The sequence below is a fragment of the Chiloscyllium plagiosum genome, chromosome 7 (assembly GCF_004010195.1).
Source record: "Chiloscyllium plagiosum isolate BGI_BamShark_2017 chromosome 7, ASM401019v2, whole genome shotgun sequence".
Lineage (NCBI taxonomy): Eukaryota > Metazoa > Chordata > Chondrichthyes > Orectolobiformes > Hemiscylliidae > Chiloscyllium > Chiloscyllium plagiosum.
The window spans coordinates 37,101,454-37,120,394 of record NC_057716.1 but is presented as its reverse complement, the minus strand read 5'-3'; the positions used below and the strand labels follow the sequence as shown (position 1 = coordinate 37,120,394).

General features: G+C 39.2%; 1 protein-coding gene across 6 annotated transcripts in view; it reads right to left on the bottom strand.

Moving 5' to 3' along the window:
* The window catches only part of zswim2 (zinc finger, SWIM-type containing 2), an 86,842-nt gene that overhangs the window by 10,880 nt on the left and 57,021 nt on the right, over positions 1-18,941 (bottom strand). For 3 of the 6 annotated variants that reach the window (XM_043693438.1, XM_043693439.1, XM_043693440.1), the window contains 4 exons: positions 16,272-16,356; positions 12,132-12,259; positions 11,426-11,585; positions 170-2,490 (listed from right to left, as the gene is read on the bottom strand). In XM_043693438.1, coding sequence (XP_043549373.1) covers positions 1,681-2,490; positions 11,426-11,585; positions 12,132-12,259; positions 16,272-16,356 — 1,183 coding nt within the window. In that variant the 3' untranslated portion in view covers positions 170-1,680. Of the gene's footprint in view, positions 1-169; positions 2,491-11,425; positions 11,586-12,131; positions 12,260-16,271; positions 16,357-18,941 lie in introns of those variants that run through there. The other 3 variants (XM_043693441.1, XM_043693443.1, XM_043693444.1) reach the window with 3 other exon arrangements.

The window sequence follows — 18,941 nt, the reverse complement described above, 5'->3', positions numbered from 1 at the left end:
GGTGGGGGTTGTGAGTGTGAGAAAGTGTGTGTGTGTAGTGAGTGCAGAGTGTCTTAAGTCTGTGAGGGGGTGCATGTGTGAGTGTGGGAGTGTGTGTGTCTATAAGAGTGTGTGTGGGTGTCTGTGTGTACCTGTGTCCGTATGTATGTGAGAGTGAGAGTGTGTGTGTGTAGGAATATCTGTGTGTGTATGTAGTGCAATGGTGATCACCTGTAATGTGACATGAACCCAAGGTCCCGATTTTTAACTGATTACAGAAATTTAGACATAGCCTCGTGGAAAAGATGGGCATATTTTTGTGAGGGTACATTTAAGAACTTCAAAGTTTGAGGATAATTTCTCGATTGCTATCACTGGTTTTGGACTGGACTGATATAGTACCCAAAGAGAGAAAATCAATTAAAATGTCAACTCATGAGAGGATTGACTACAAATGTTTTTGTGTTAACAGTTAAGTGTGAATGGGCCATGTTAGTGTGGAACAGTCAAGGTGGATGCAGTTAATGTTTACTGGGAACAACAGCATTAAAGATAGAGGAGAATGTGTATTTAATTAAGTTGACAGCAGATGAAATAAAACAAATGTATTTTTATTTTATAAACTAATGAGTTTATGATGTTGCTAAAAAGTTACGAAACACAATAAACTCTTTAAAATAAAAAAGTCAGGATATGTAGTTAACAATCTCTTTTAATCATAATTAAAGTTAAGTCAACTTTTTTCCATATTCCAAGCAGGTGAACTGGATTACCCTTCCTTGGTCTCTTTTCAAGTAATATCGGACTTGATATTAGTCAGAGGAGTTGTTGGATTTTTTGTTGCTTCTTTCAAATAAGTAGGTCAATTTAATAAAATGATTCAGATGATAATAATCTTCTTTGAGCTATTCTTTTACACAACAATAACTGCATATTCATTATTTTCTGGATTATTAATTTACAGCATATTACCACCATTAACTGGAAGTAACAATTTCATAACATTGCTGTTATGTTTAGTAAATGCTGTCAAATATAATTTTCTATACTATGTATTATTTAGTATCAAATATATTATCTCATAATATTTAACATGCCCATTATTAACTAGTCTAAAGTGTGACAGAGTTGTTGTTTTAGGATAGCCTGCAGTATCTGACAAAAATGCAAGAGTTGATTTTTTAAATACTAAATTCTGTCGTACTAACTGCACTTTATTTCTTGGAATAACACTAATCAAATGAAAAAAAACTATAATGGGCTACACATCTTCACCCGATTCAAAATAAAATGAATGATCAAGAAACACTATAAACTAAAATATTCCCACACGTAATTAGGAGTAGTATTCTGCACAAAAAATATAGACTATAAAACCTGGTAGAGACATTGACTCATTTATTAAAACGCTCAAGTCAAGTGATATGCTACTCTATTTTGATGCTACCTTTTTGTTATTCTTGGTTAATTAGATTTTGCAATATAGGTAAAGGCTCTCATTTTTGAAATTTCTGTGGGATAACTTTGAGTTTCTGCTTTCTTAGAGAGTCATGCATGAATTGTGGATTTCCAAAAACTTTGTGATTTTGTCCACAATTTTTAAAATGTTACTAGAAAACAGGTTTTACAAATTTCAAGTAACAGCTGTATTAATAATTTTAAACTTCTTGCTAGACAATATGCTACAATAATTGAATGGCTTTATAATCTGGTGTTCACTGCGACTCCTTCCATAGCAAGACTCACACATTCGGTGGCTGAACTCATGGATGCACATCTGACTTTTCTTGAAAGGAGTCCAACTTGTTTTCTGATTTCACCTTTAAGCCCACTGCTTTGAGTTCTCTGTATGGAACTACTGTCATGTGGACAAAGCTCCACCTGTAAGATCTGTTGCGGTGATAATTCTGTTGAGTTAGATTTGCTGTTGTGCATGGACTGCAATATCGATGTACCACTTAAACCAGCGCTATGAGTCTTGCTAATGACAATATTTCTTTTCTTTATTTGACTATCTTTAGAGTCCTTTGCTTCAACTTGAACAGCTGCAGAATTATTTTTACCTCTTGTATCAGGTAAAAGACCTGGGACATGTTCTTCAAACATTCCTCCAGGTATTGAATGTTGTATATTATGACCTTGATCTATGCTTGTTTCATTTTTTATTTCATTCAAACGGAAGTAATTTAATCCATTTACAGCAAAATCCTTTGTGATGTTTATAGAATTTTGATCTCCATATCCTCTTTGACGTTGGTTTTGATTTAGCTGACCATAGGTTTGATTGCTGCTTTTTCTCAGTGATGAATGGTAACCAATCACTGGAATAGCAAACTGAGGTTTATCCGGTTGAATATTAGAGCTGGAATGCTCAGAATTGGTGAATGCCTCTCTCTTTTTGCATCTGCTTGATCCTTCATCCCAGGTTAATGGATTATAGACTGCGTGTCCATCAATTGGACATGAATTAGATTCATGCAATAGCCAATGGTCAATGCAGTCTTTGTGAAACTTGTTAAAACAAGAAATGTTATTAATAGTTAGGTTCACATGTACCATTATTTATACAACAATATGCCCCTCCAACTACGACACAATAAAATAAATTACTTCATCTTGAAAACAAGATTGATTTAGCATTGCTATATATACCAAATAAGTAAAGAGATTAAAAAAAAAGTTACAAGTATGTACAGATATATAACATTTATATAATCATAGGTGGTTACTTTTCTCCATCAGTTAACAATAGTAAAATAAGTCAGCATGAATATAAGTGATACAAAATATTTCTTGTTTATGGTTTCACCAATTTGACTGAATGAACCCGTGATCTTCAGGGAAAAGCTTTATTTAATTAGCTAGGTTGGCCATTGGCAGTAGGCCTACCTCTGTCTGGAAGCCATTCATGGAACAGGTTGGAAATACCGTATATACTCGTGTAAAAGTCAACTTTTTTAGACTATTTTTAAAGGTTCAATTTATAGTGTCAACTATTACACGGGCACTAGTTTTGAGGGGCTGAAATTCATGCTGCAGTTCGAAATACCGTATTATTAGCATAAGTCGATTTTATCGCTCAACTAATCCCGGGTAAAGATGAAAAACACAACCAATTACAGTAAAGGTAACTAACAGATAAAAGAAAGAGAAACAAGAATGAATTACTGGTAGTAAATGTTATTTATATATACCGGTACGAAAATTTAACATGTCAAAGATTCATTGAAATCCTGCAAAATCACACTATTCAACATCATCATGGCCTGGTATAATGGCACACCTAAAATGAAATATATATTAAATTCTGAATGTGTAAGCATTTTGAACTTGCCCACCAAATTTTTCCATTTCCCTCCAATTATTCTCCTATGTAATGAACCTCAGGAACATTAACATTAACAAATTTGTCAAAAATAAGGGGTCGACTTTTACATGAGATAGACTTTTACACAAGTATATATGGTAGTATGATGCTGCCATTTTAAACAACTACAATGTATAGGATTGGGCATCATAATGAAAAGTTTTCTTTACCCTGAAAGGTAGATTTTAATGTTGGAAAAGATTTGAGAACTCTTCCGCAAGGCACAAAGTCAGATATGATTAATTGCATTTTTGATGAGGGAATAAAAATGAGTGATAGGTATTGTTCTGAACAGGTGGAGAGAGTTGAATCAATTCCTGTTTTTCTCATAACCTGTTTAGTTACACAAAAGATCAGTTCCACAACCACCTGATGAAGGAGTGGTGCTCTGAAAGCTAGTGCTTCCAATTAAATCTGTTGGACTATAACCTGGTGTTGTGCGATTTTTAACTAAGTTCAAATGTAGTACTACTCAAAATTAAGAAGACAAGTAAGAAGTTTTTTTGAGTGAAAAAAGAGGAATTTTGTTGTTTACTAATTCTGAGACAAGTAATGAATTGTGACATCAATACACACAAGCACAGGTATGGAGTTTAAAAAAATAAAGAGTGTTGAGTACAAAAATGAAGATCAACAATAGGCAGTTCAAAAACAAAAACACTCTTCCTGCCCTCCATGCTTCCATTTCATTCGCCACCTGTACTCCACTTGCACAACTAACAGATATGTTTCACTCAATCCCTACTTCAGTCACATTGCAGGAGAATATAGCCCTCAATTGGGCTAAAAGAGACATTATGGGTGGTAGGATACCTGAAATTCATCTCCTCACTCCATACAAGGAGAGGAGTCATATGAGCCCATATATGAGGACGAAGACCTCTCATGGTGATGCCGAGATTACATGCCCTAGCAACCAAGTGAGATTCATTGTCAAATGTTGCCCACCAAGCTTCCACTCCTGTTTTGCTACTCATTTCCTGACTTGCCTTCTGCAGGCACCAGAAGCATTCACAAAGTGTCTGCTCTCAACAGAGAGCCAATATCTGCTCCACCATCTCTGAAGAAGTAGTCTCAGATTCCTCTGAGAAAGCACTTCCTGCATCCTCAATCAGCTCAGATGCTGATACATTGGTACATTCTACTACACCATTGACAGGTATGCTGGTGATATTTTATGACGACAATTCAGACTGATCACCCAAGATACTTCAACAAATTTGCATTCCTTTGGCAATTCTATCTATTTGGCCCTAGTTCAGTCTGGAGATAAAAGGGTCTGACAATGAAGCAGTGTTTGAAAGGAGAGGGCACAGTTGCTGCCCTTAATTGGTGCCTCCATTGTTACAGACGAACAGATCATCATCAAACCTGTCCTGTCATCAATGCATACTACCACCGAAGAGGATGTCTCCCAGCAGTATGCAGTAATAGGCAGCTTTGAACTCCAAATCAAAAGCTAAGATATACATGGCGACCAACAACAGCTTCTGCCAATCCAAGGAAATCTTGTGAGTCCTAACCACTTGTTTTATGCAGGGTTTCAGAATCAAAATGTAATTTTGGACTGTTGATAAAATGGTGAATGGTCGCTTGGCACATCTTAGACACATGAGGAGGCATCCGCATTCTTTTAGTTGCCACAGCTTGATTGAAGCCTGACTTTCTCCAAACACTCTTCAACTTCTCCATCCAGGGGGCCCCCACTGAAGATACATAGCCAAATGGTTGCCACTCTTCACTAGAAGGCAAGAGTATTCACTGAAATACTTTGTGTAAATCACAACAAGGAGTCATTCTAACTGAGTCATAGCACCTACACAGACTTGCAACTTATCTGCAATGTGGGTGAGCTAAACAAGATAGGCAGCCCCACTCAAGTTCAAGATGGAATTGGTGAAAGTAGTCACTGGATTGGGGAAGCTACAAATGACTTAGCATATCATGCTAACTGTTATGTATATTCACCACAAGAAGTGATCATGACACGAGGTGACCTACTCTTGGGAAATAAGGCAGGGCAGGTGACTGAGGTGTCAGTGGGGGAGCACTTTGGGGCCAGCAATCATAATTCTATTAGATTTAAAATAGTGATGGAAAAGGATAGACCAGATCTAAAAGTTGATGTTCTAAATTGGAGAAAGGCCAATTTCGACGGTATTAGGCAAGAACTTTCAAAAGCTGATTGGGGGCAGATGTTGGCAGGCAAAGGGACGGCTGGAAAATGGGAAGCTGTTAGAAATGAGATAACGAGAATCCAGAGAAAGCATATTCCTGTTAGGGTGAATGGAAAGGCTGATAGGTATGGATGTTGGATGACTAAAGAAATTGAGAGTTTGGTGAAGAAAAAGGTATAGACAGGAGAGATCAAATGAATCCTTAGAAGAGTATAAAGAAAGTAGGAGTATACTTAAGAGGGAAATCAGGAGAGCAAAAAAGGGACATGAGATAGCTTTAGCAAATAGAATTAAGGACAATCCAAAGGGTATTTACAAACACATTAAGGACAATAGGGTAACTAGGGAGAGAATAGGGCCCCTTGAAGATCAACATGGGGGCCTTTGTGTGAAACCACAGAAAATGGGGGAGATACTAAATGAGTATTTTGCATCAGTATTTACTGTGAAATAGGTCATGGAAAATATAGCATGTAGGAAAATAGATGGTGTCATCTTGAAAAATGTCTATAATACAGAGGAGGAAGTGCTGGATGTTTTGAAATGCATAAAGGTGGATAAATCCCCAGACCTTGATCAGGTGTACCCGAGAACTCTGTGGGAAGCTGGGAAGTGATTGCTGGGCCTCTTGCTGAGATACTTGTATAACCAATAGTCACACGCGAGGTGCCAGAAGACTGGAGGTTGGCAAACGTGGTCCCACTGTTTAAAAAGGGTGGTAAAGACAAGCCAGGGAACTATAGACCAGTGAGCCTAACCTTAGTGGTGGGCAAGTTGTTGGAGGGAGTCCTAAGAGACAGGATGTACATGTATTTGGAAAGGCAAGGACTGATTAGGGATAGTCAACATGGCTTTGTGCGTGGGAAATCATGTCTCACAAACTTGATTGAGTTTTTTAGAGGAAGTAACAAAGAAGGTTGATGAGGGCAGAGCAGTAGATGTGATCTATATGGACTTCAGTAAGGCGTTCGACAAGGTTCCCCATGGGAGACTGATTAGCAAGGTTAGGTCTCATGGAATACAGGGAGAACTAGTCATTTGGATACAGAACTGGCTCAAAGGTAGAAGACAGAGGGTGGTGGTGGAGGGTTGTTTTTCAGACTGGAGGCCTGTGACCTGTGGAGTGCCACAAGGATCGGTGCTGGGCCCTCTACTTTTTGTCATTTACATAAATGATTTGGAATGCGAGCATAAGGGGTATAGTTAGTAAGTTTTCAGATGACACCAAAATTGGAGGTGTAGTGGACAGCGAAGAGGGTTACCTCAGATTACAACAGGATCTGTTTGGTATGCTTTCCTTTATTGGTCAGAGTATGGAGTACAGGAGTTGGGAGGTCATGTTGCTGCTGTACAGGTCATTGATTAGGCCACTGTTGGAATATTGTTGCAATTCTGGTCTCCTTCCTATCGGAAAGATGTTGTGAAACTTGAAAGGGTTCAGAAAAGATTACAAGGATGTTGCCAGGGCTTGAGGATTTGAGCTATAGGGAGAGGCTGAACAGGCTGGGGCTGATTTCCCTGGAGCATTGGAGGCTGAGGGGTGACCTTATAGAGGTTTACAAAATTATGAGGGGCATGGATAGGATAAATAGACAAAGTCTTTTCCCGATGTTGGGGGAGTCCAGAACTTGAGGGCATAGGTTTAGAGTGAGAGGGGAAAGATATAAAAGAGACCTAAGGGGCAACTTTTTCATGCAGAGGGTGGTACGTGTATGGAATGAGCTACCAGATGATGTGATGGAGGCTGGTACAATTGCAACATTTAAGAGGCATTTGGATGGGTATATGAATAGGAAGGGTTTTGAGGGATATGGGCCGGGTGCTGACAGGTGGAACTAGATTGGGTTGGGATATCTGGTCGGCATGGACAGGTTAGACCGAAGGGTCTGTTTCCATGCTGTACATCTCTATGACTCTATGACATCTGTTGAGCACATCATTGCTACATTTCTACAGCAAGGAAGAAATTCCCCAGGTTGCTGGCACTCAGTGGTCTGTTGGATACATGTACTTGCTGTCCCAGGCAGTATGGGACCCCATGGCATCAGTCATTAATGGCTTAATCAAAAAGACAGCTTTGACGGAGGGAACCTGGATCAAAGGTTAGAGTGCACCAATACCATTTGTATCACAATGGCTCTTGGCATGCAATACCTGCCAAATCCATATCGAAATGGCAATGTATTCTTCTATGTTCTATGTTCTATGTTCTAGTGCACCAATACCATTTGTATCACAATGGCTCTTGGCATGCAATACCTGCCAAATCCATATCGAAATGGCAATAGTACTGGAGAACCAGTCCTGTATAGTGTTTACCAGATTTGTGTACCAACTCGCCATTGATGCTGAGTAATGGCATACAAAGCGACAGGGGGACAAGGGACCTGACCCCATTTCACAAGTACCTTCCTTACAATAGAACATAGAATATTACAGTGCAATACAGGCCCTTCGACCCTTGATGTTGCGCTGACCTGTGGAACCTAACCTACACCATTCCATTTTCATCCATATGTTTATCCAATGACCATTTAAATGCCCTTAATGTTGGCGAGTCTACTACTATTGCAGGCAGGGCGTTCCACGCCTCTACTATCCCCTGAGCAAAGAAACTACCTCTCGACATCTGTCCTATATCTAATCACCCATCAATTTAAAGCTATGTCCCCTTGTGCTAGCCACTACCATCCAATGAAAAAGGTTCTCACTGTCCACCCTATCTAACCCTCTGATTATCTTATATGTCTCAATTAAGTTACCTCTCTCTAACGAAAACAATCTCAAGTCCCTCAGCCTAAGACCTTCACTCCATACCAGGCAACATCCTAGTAAATCTCCTCTGAAACTGTTGCCAAAGCTTCTACATCCTTTCTATAATGCGGTGACCAGAACTGTACACAATACACCATGTGCGGCCTCACTAGAGTTTTGTCCAGCTGCAGCATGACCTCGACGCTCCGAAACTTAATCCCTCTACCAATAAAAACTAACACACTGTATGCCTTCTTAACAACTCTAACAACCTGGGTGGCAACTTTCAGGGATCTATGTACATTGACACAGAGATCGCTCTGCTCATCTATCACTACCAAGAATCTTACCATTAGCCCAGTACTCTTTATTCCTGTTGCTCCTGCCAAAGTGAATTACCTCATACTTTTCCACATTAAACTCCATTTGCCACCTCTCAGCCCAGCTGTCTCAGCCCAATGAGACAGGATAATGCACCCTCCCAGTCGAGGCTTCCATAAGTCTCATTTCAGTATATTCCAGAGATGCCGTGGGAATTTGAGCTGAGGAGGATGAACCTGCATCTGGGCAGGACATAATCAGGAAATCTGAACACTTTCTAAATGCAAATGTTATTCCAACATTCCATGGTCAACAGGCTTCATTAAAAGTAGTCTTGCTATTCTTAGAGTAATCCTTGTATTAGTAAAAGTGGAAATACCCAGGGGGGTCTGGTATGTTCCTTTATAATCAATTTTGGAACTTCCAGTGAGTTGATGAGTTTAAAGTTGCAAAATAGAGCTGGCAGTCAATGTGGGGTTGACAATACATATTTAAAAGAAAGTCCGAAGAGTGATGGAATTAAAGATTAGTGTTTGCCATAGCACAAGTAGACCTGAAAGGCCAGACAGTCTACTTTTGTGCATATTTATGTTCTTATGAAATATCAGTTTAAAAATACAGCAGCTGCGTATGATGTAAAATGAAGGTAAACAAACTCCACAGTTATATAGGTGCCTAGAGCAATGATAAAAAAAAAATTATATCCTGATGGTAGGTAGGGTTGACTCGAAGGCCTGTTTTTTTGTATTAACATAAATTTAAGTCGATTACACCATTCAGACCCCTATGGGCTTTTTTTTTAATGAAAGCTTGCACTTTAGCTAAAAGCAGCCAATGGCTTGTATAAGCAATATAAGATTACTTATAATCTAAGATGTAAGATGGCGTCACATATGGTCGACTCCTTGCAAACTCCTACGTGCAGATTTAAGTTTCCTATTTCCTACAATTATTCTACACTCTTTAAACGTAATCGCATAGTTATTAGTAATTTTTAAAAGTATGTTTTATCTAAACTCACAGGTTTGAAGCACCTCTGATCCTCAAAGCCAGCTGACTGGATGAAGGCAGCAGATCACGTAGTGCCCACGACCCATTCGACTACCCTGGAAGGTGGCCAGGGCAGCTGGAGACAGCCTACATGAGCTTACTCAAACACTCAACACTGGAGCCACCCCTCAGCCCCCTATTGTACTCACTGAATACCCATGACTGCGTCGCCAAATACCACACTCATGCCATTTACAAGTTCGCTGATGACACCACCAAAGTCGGTCGAATCTCAGATGGCGACGAAACAGACTATAGATGGGAGATAGAAGACCTGGAAAAATAGTGCACTGAGAACAACCTAGCTTTCAATATTGGCAAAATCAAGGAACTCATTATTGACTTTCGGCGGGATGTTACTTATATCCCCCTACACATCAACAGCATAGAGGTGGAACAGGTGGAGAGTGTCAAGCTCCTGGGAGTGGTCATCCACAACAAGCTTTCTTGGACTCTTCATGTGGGCGCACTGATTACAAAGGCTCAACAATGTTTCTTATTCCTCAGGCAGCTGAGGAAATTTGGCATGACGGCGAATACCCTTGTCAACTTTTATAGGTGCGCCATCAAGAGCATTCTGCCTGGATGTATCACTACCTGGTAAGGCAACTGTACCATTCAAGATCAGAGACGGTTAGAGAGAGTGGTGAACTCGGCCCAGACAATCACAAAGGCCAACCTCCCATCTATAGAATCCATCTACCAGGCCCGCTGTCAAGGAAAGGCCACCAGCATTCTTAAAGATCCATCCCATCCTGGTAATGTTTTTCTACAACCTCTACCATCAGGGAGTAGGTACAGAAGCCTCAACACATGCACCAGCTGGATTCGTAACAGTTTCTACCATAGTGTTGTTAGAACACTGAATGGACTCACAAACTCTTAACATTCGCCTGTACCTGTGTTTTTGATTTTGCTGCTGTTTACCTATTATTTATTTATCTATGCTACTTAACTCTGTGATCTGCCTGTATTGCTTGCAAGACAAAGTTTTTCACTGTACCTCGGTACACGTGATAATAAATTCAATTTGATTACTTTTGCAAGTGATCTCCAATGAAGCCACACTCTCTTGTAAACTGCATGAATTAGGTGGAGTGAGAAGAGGCAAGATCTGGATATGGCAACTTTCAGCAGAGAAAGGCAATTTAGGATCAAGCCTCAGGCATTTACTGTCTGCCCCGAATTTGGCCTATGAGCCCAGTCTAAAGATCTGTTAAAGGTCATTGGTGTGCCTCATGTTAAGATAGAAGGTTGGAAGGCCCTAGAAATGTGACAGTTAAAATGTTTATCTGGCCCTCCTACAAAAGACTCAGAACATTAGAGGAGTTTGTAATGTTTTGGAGTGGTACAAGGGTGCCAAAGCCATTCTTACTGCATCTTCCCTCTGCTGTACCATTTGCCTAAGATTATCCACCCATCTGGTGAGAGTACGTGCCAGAGAAAAGTAAACTGGCTCTGGATACACTGGGAGGATCGAGCATTGTGATCACCAGTGCATACTCTATCTTTTCTATACTAACAGAATAGAGAAAAGAATTGGGACCCTGTTGTGGTGCAGTGGTACAGTCCCTCCCCTGGACCAAGAGGCACTTGCTTGAGAGGTGTGTAATAACATCAATGAACTAGTTAATTAGAAAAGTAGAGAAAAGACCTCTTGTCTCCTTAAACTAAAGCATGGCTGCAAGCAAAATAATACTTTTTACAAATACTAATTTGTACTGAAATTGATGCATAAAGATAGAAATTAGCTAATAACGTGAAAAAATGTTCTTACTTTGTGATGACAAGGCAGCCATCGAACTTGCTGCCTTAATTGGAATGCTTTTAGACAGACTCTGCACTGCTGACCAGGCACAAGGAGTTTGCTTTGCTCTTTCACTATTAACAAGGGTAAAGTCAGCACTATGTGGCCTGGTACAGTGTTGGATCTATTTCTTGGAACAGATGAACAATGTTACATATATAGCTAAGTGAAATGTGCTATAGAAACACACTGGATTTGTACATTTTAAGAATCTGTGTTTACATTCATTAAAACATAAAAGTAATGAAAGCATTATCATAAAATACACATATCAAATTTAAAAAAGACTTTTATGAGCTTTACTCATTTTGTGCCTGCATCAAGGGGGCAGGAAAACCAGAGATTACTTGACTGACCCAATGAAAGGTTATTGAGTGCTATATTACTGATGTCCTTTCTCTCAAAAAATTTGAAACCTTCTGGGAAACGAGCCCACTATTATCTTAAATCACCTCTTGTACAATACTAATCGAGTCAAGCATTGCATCAAAAATCACTATTGCCGGATTTATCTTGTCACCTATCCTTTTTCAGTCCGGGTGCGTCTTTGCACAAACAGGGTTTTCATTTAAAGGAAATATTCTCCTGATTATGATCTGGCCCATTGAAGACATTAAGTTATTTTACCTCTAATGGATAAAACTTTAAATGTCATCACAGCTGAAAAAGCACTTACCTGTCCAATTGCAGAAGGAGATCATAGTCATTGGAAACTATTTCTCTGTTCATTAGATCATTGATAACTGCTAATGGCAAAGGCATGCCAGAAACCTGTTGTACTGGTTTCCAACGCTGATTTCTCTTCTAAAATTTAAAAAAAATCACCTATTTTTGCTGTTTAGAAAACCTTGAATGAATGTTTAAGACTGTACATGCCTAATCCAGTTGGTACTTGAGTGGAAATAAGAAATTCCAAAGGAAATAAGTCATTGGTGGGAGTAGTTTATGGATTATCCCCTTAAACAAAAAGCTTAGAGTTTGTGATATTAAAATATGAATATTTACCCCTCTAAATAACCCAAATCCTATGCCTACAAATATATACCATACAAAGGGGAAGGGAAAAAAACATATTTCTCTTTGCAGATATTCACTTTAGGGTAAAAAGAAACACTTTGGCAAATATGTCTTAGTCCTTGAAAGCAAAAAAGAGCTGTTCAGATAGCTGTCAATCCAATGTTCTGGAGCACAAATATTGTTGTGTCTCAATGCTACAGTTGTTGCTTGGAAGCTTTGCAGCAACTATCAATAAACTCCTTCTGAGGCTTTCGCACTAGACCACCTGAACCACAGCTCCCATACCACACTGCACCCACAAGGAAGATTTTTACAGAAACAGGAAAGCAAAACTGGGAAGCTCCTTTCCTTCAGCAGGCTGGTTACTAACTACTTCAAACAATATTCCAATCAGACACTGTAACCTGATGATCATGAACCCAGGTAGGAGATCTCTAGTAAACAAGCATTAATTAATTATGTAATTATTTTAATAAAGGCTGGTAAAGTTCTTATGTCCACTCAGTGACCTTTATTAAAAGAAATCTAATCCAGATATCCACAATCTTTCAATTCAAACACACAAAACTGATATACAAGAAAAAGCTAGCAAGAAATATAAAAGCAGTAAAAGCTTCCAGAAGCTTGCAAAAAAAAAAGAAAATAAGTAGCTAAATGAGTATAGATCCCACAGAGTACAAGACTGAAGAATTAATAATGGAAACAAAAAAATGGCAAATGCTTTGAACAAGTGAAACTATGCAAAATATTCCAAGAGTAATACAAAATCAAGCAGTATAAGGCAGGAAAGAAACTTGAAACAATCACTATCACAGGTGATCTTAATGGGATTGAAAGCCTGCATCCTGTTGTCAAGAAAGTAAATACAGAGATAGTGCATGTACTAGATAGAATTTTCCATAGTCCCCTAAATTCTATAAAGATCTCAGCAGATCAAAAAAACACAAATGTAACACCACTGTTCAAGAAAGGAAGGCAATAGATAACAGGAATCAATAGGCTAGTGAGCTTAAGGTCTGTTACTTGGACAATTGCAAGCATCTGTTATTAAAGAGATAGCAGGACAATTATAATGTCATAAGGTAGAGTTAACATGGTTTTGTGAAAGGGCAATTTGAAAACATGCAGTGGGAGAGAGGTATATAAATGGGAACCAGTAGGTGTAGTGTGTTTGGATTTCCAAAAGACAGTCAGTAAGGTGTTACATAATAAGTTGACAGCTTATGATACTGGATGATATATTGGTATGGGAGAAGACTTATTAAGTAATAGAAACAAAGAGTCACAATACTAGGTAATTTTAAGGATTCCTAACAGTACATAGTGGAGTGCTATCAAGTTCAGAGCTGAGACCTCAACTATTTATAATATGTATCAAAGTCTTGGATGAAGGGGTCCATCCTGTTGTCACCAAATTTGCTGACAGTGGGAACATATGAAGGAAAGCAACTTATGAGGTTGAAACAAATACAGCAGTCAGAAAAGGAATAGGTTAAGTGATTAGGCAAAATGGAGAGAAACTTCAGAACAATTTTGGAGACAGGCATCTGTCAGTCCTTGTACACTCATTACACAAGGTTAGCATGTAGGTACGGCAAATAATTAGGATGTCAAATGGAACATTAGGTTTTATTGCAACAGACTGGAGTGTTAAAGTAGAGAAGTTTTGCTACAATTGTACAGAGCAATGGCGAGACCTAGGTCAATGAGCACAATTTTGGCCACCTTATCTAAGGGGAGTGATACTTTCATTGAAAGCAGTTCAGAGAAGGTTCACTAGGCGGATTCCGCTTTAGGTGGTTTGTCTTTTGAGGAACCACTGAGCAGGTCCATCTCCTAAACACAGATTCTGCCCATGCCACAAAGATCCAAGTTTCCTCTTGAAGGAGGTAGGAAGACCACAACACAAAACTCTTCACTAACTGACACAAAAAAAGATTTAAGCTCAATAAGCCATCTCCATCCTTTCAGATGCTGCGCAGTGACCGAGACTAGAGCTTCTCTAGCCTTTTATATATGCCTTGACAGGCTATTTGGCAACTCGTTGACGGTCTTTGACTGTTTGACTGAAAGACTCCAGAACAGGAGATGAGAAATTTCACAAAATTCTATGTCTCTCTGAAACAATTCTTTGTTGAGCACATGTGGTTTTATACCACCCAAATGAGAATTCACCATTAACAGTCCAATTTAATTCCAGATAGTGACCCGAATAAGTGAGTCTTGGGGGTGCTAGAACCCAGGAAATAATGATAAAACTGACACAATGGCAGCGTACAAATGAAGATAAACTGCTTTCAGAGAACAGGGCAAGTATGATCAGGATGAGTATGATTGAAAATTTGGAAGATTCACCAAATGCAAAAATCCTGCATAGAACACCATGCATTAGAACAAAGTCTGAAAGGAATGTAATCTGAAAGATTACTCTGCCTAAACTCAGAAGCTATTGGAAATTAGCTTTAAATAAAGAGAATTTATGAAGAGCTCTGGCAGCAACCAATAGACCACAAGGAAAAGGATCCTTACACTCATTTTGAAGACATAACCTGGACACTAAGCCTCAGACCAGAGTACAGATCTAGTACTCTCTCATAAAGCTGAGGCACAAACGTTCTCACAGAGAGCAGAATGGCCTGCCAGTTCACCATCAGCTACCCCAAGAGTGTGACTGAAACAGCCCCAGTGACAAAGGATCCCACACAAAGGGGATCTTGATAGGGTAAAACTGCCAAGAAAATGGCACACACAATAGCACTAGGGGTTTTGGATAATGGCCTATTTCTTACCCGATAACTGCGCCACTACCATTCAGTACTCAAGCTGATCTGGAAGAAGCCCAATCAGATTCACCCGAACAACAAGTCAGGTGAAACAACATTTCATTCCACAAGCAAGAACAGCACATAAAATGTCACAATAACACATTTATTTAAAGATTAAAGAAGATTAATTTCATCTTTACACCGAAGAAGGAAACACATACCAGGCACCAGTCATAATCATGCTCTGGCAGGGAAGGGCACAAGGTCGTTGAGAACCCTGCTTGATTTTGAAGACTTGCTACAGGAGGTTTAGTTGGGAGTGAATATACAAGTAAATGAACAGAAATGCAAACTTCAATGATGGGGAAGAATAAATACATGTTGGAGGAGGACAGTGCAGTATAAGGTATATGGTAATATAGTAATATGGTAGCTGATAACATCAAAGGAAATGACATCAGGTACATGTCACTTAATAGAACTTGCACTATAATAGTCATGTAGGGTTTCTGGATTAGTGGTGCTGGAAGAGCACAGCAGTTCAGGCAGCATCCGAGGAGCAGTAAAATCGACATTTCGGACAAAAGCCCTTCATCAGGAATACAGGCAGAGAGCCTGAAGGGTGGAGAGATAAATGAGAGGAGGGTGGGGGTGTCTCTCACTTATCTCTCCACCCTTCAGGCTCTCTGCCTGTATTCCTGCTGAAGGGCTTTTGCCCAAAATGTCGATTTTACTGTTCCTCGGATGCTGCCTGAACTGCTGTGCTCTTCCAACACCACTAATCTAGAATCTGGTTTCCAGCATCTGCAGTCATTGTTTTTACCATGCAGGGTTTCTCCCTACTCTGTATATAAATGTATATAATTCAATAAACAGTTTTGGTTACCCAAACCTTCTCCATGCTAATCCCCAAGCATACTTAATTACAACAATTATCATTAGTTAAGTTATTGTTACGACTACTTTTGCATCGTCTTTACTCCATACTTATGCATAACAATTAAATTATTGTAATAGAAAGCACCTAGAATTACCTCTCGATAAGTGAACTCATGCTTAGGATGGTTCAGGCGTGGAAAACACTCCTGACAAAGGTGAAAATCAGGACATCTTAAACACCTTTTGGAAGATTAACAAAAAAATGCTTGTATCAATTTGTTAAATATTAACCTTGCGTTGCACATAACCAATGTGCAATTGGTTAATCTGTACTTCAGTTTAATTAAGATTAGAAAAATTAAGATCATAAAACCATAAAAAGAAGGAACAGTATGACGCTCAATTGTTTTACACCCTTCATCCTCTTCCAAAATAATTTATTGCATGTTACAACTTGGATCAGCACGGTAGCTTAGTGGTTAGCACTGGTGCCTCACAGCGCCAGCGACCCGGGTTTGTTTCCAGCCTCGGGTGACTGTCTGTGTGGAGTTTGCACATTCTCCCATGTCTGCGTGGGTTTCCCCTGGGTGCTCCGGTTTCTTCCACAGTTGTAAAGATGTGCAGGCAGTCAGGGGTAACTACAGGGGAGGGGAATGGGTGGGTTACTCTTCACAGGCTTGCTGTGGACTTATTGGGCCGTAGGACCTGTTTCCACATTGTAGGGATTCTAATTCTAAAAAGGAGTAGGCCATTCGCCCCTCAAGCCTGCACCATCTTTCAAGAGGATCATGGCTGATCTGACACTCTGGATATCTACTTTTCCCATAACCATAGATTCTCCTACTGATCAAGAATCTATCACAGCCGTAAATATACACAAGACTCTTCCCCTTCCGTGACGAGGAGTTCCAAAGGCTCTCAATTCTCAAAGAAGAAATTCTTAGTCATTTTAGTTTTAAACTGGCACCCCTTTATCCTGACTCTGCTCTCTTGTCCGAAATCCTACAGAGGGGAAGCATCCTCTCAGCATTTACCCTGTCAAGCCCCTTAAGAAGCCTATCTATTTCACTAAAATCACCTCTCATTCTTCTAAATTCCAATGAGTAGAATCCCAGCCTGTTTAACCTTTGCACATAAGACAGTCCCTACATCCCAGAAATCAATCTAGCAAACTTCTTTGAATTGCCTGAATAGTATCTTTCCTTAAATAAGAGGACCAAAAATGCTCACTGTGCTCCAGACTGGGTCTCATCAGCACTTTGTAGTTGCAGTTAGACTTCCCTAATCTTATATTCCAACTAGCTTCAAATAAGGGCCAACACTCCATTAAGCCTTCCTGATTACTATTTGTTACTCATTCATAGGACGAGGGCATCATTGGCAAGGCCAACATTTATTGACCATCCTTAGTTGCCCAGAGAGTACTTAAGAGTCAACCACATTGCTCTGGGTTTGGAGTCATTTGTAGGCCAGACCAGGTAATATGGCAGTTTCCTTTCCTAAATGACAATAGTGAACCAGATGGGTTTTTCTGACTATCAACAATGGTTTCCATGGTCATCATCAGACTCTTAATTCTAGAATTTTTATTAAGTTCAAATTCCACTATCTGCCAATGTGATTCAAACCTGAATCCCCAGAACATTACCTGAGTCTCTGGATTAACATTTCAGTGAATAATACCACTAGGCCATCAGCTCCCAATGCTGTACCTATGTACTAGTTTTCTGAGTTTCGTGCACAAGTACCTCGCACCAACTCCCTAGATCATTTGTGTTGCAGACTTTCTCCATTTCAGTAATATTCTGGTCTTTTGTTTTCCCTTCCATAATGATTATATTCCATTTGCCAACATTTTGCCCACTTACTTTACCTATCAACATCTCTCTGTAAGCTGTTTGCATCTTTCTTTTCCACCTATATTTGTGACATCTGCAAATTTGACTTTAGTACATTCGCTCCCTTCTTAGAGGTCAATAATATATATATTGTAAACAGTTGAGGTCCATCACTGATCCCACTTGTACCCTACTGGTTACTGGTCGCCAACCTGAAGAACTCCTCATCCCCATTCACTCTGTTCTGCCCATTAGCCAATTCTCTGCACTTTGCATTTTTTAAATTGTCTAGTCTTTTTTTTCCCCCCTCGTTGTATAATACTTCATGGTTGTTCCCTGCCCAATCCCTTTCTTCCAACTATTTTCCTAAAATGAGAATGCTTCTTGGATTACAAACATAAGAATAAGGAACAGGAGTAGACCGTTTGACTTCTTGAATCTGCTCCATCGTTTAATGAGATTGTGGCTGATGATGCAATCTTAAAATGCACATTCCTGCCACTTCTCCTTATAATCTTTTACCTCTTTGATCAACAATAAGCTATTCACCTCTGTCTTGAAAATATCCAAGAATACCTCCAACGCATTTCCATAAACTACTCAAAGAGAAAAATAATAGTTTCATCTCCATTTTAATTGGGTGATCACTTATTTTGAAATGGTGACTTCTATTTTTAGATTTCCCCAAAAAGAGGAAACATCATCTCCATATCCATTCTGTCATATGTTTTAATCAACTTACCTCTTAATCTTTTAACTCCAGTGGATATCAGTCTAGCTCATTTGTTCATCTTAAACACTTCAATTAGATTATGCCACGTTCTTTTATAGTCAGGGACATATAGGCTTGATTTATGAAACAAGTACTAATTAGTTAATAATAATTAATAATAAATGCAGTGTCAAAATGGATGATCTCAGACTTTCCCATCTTGACTTACATTTATTTTAGTTTTGCCTATTCACTTAATCTATTAATGTCCGTCT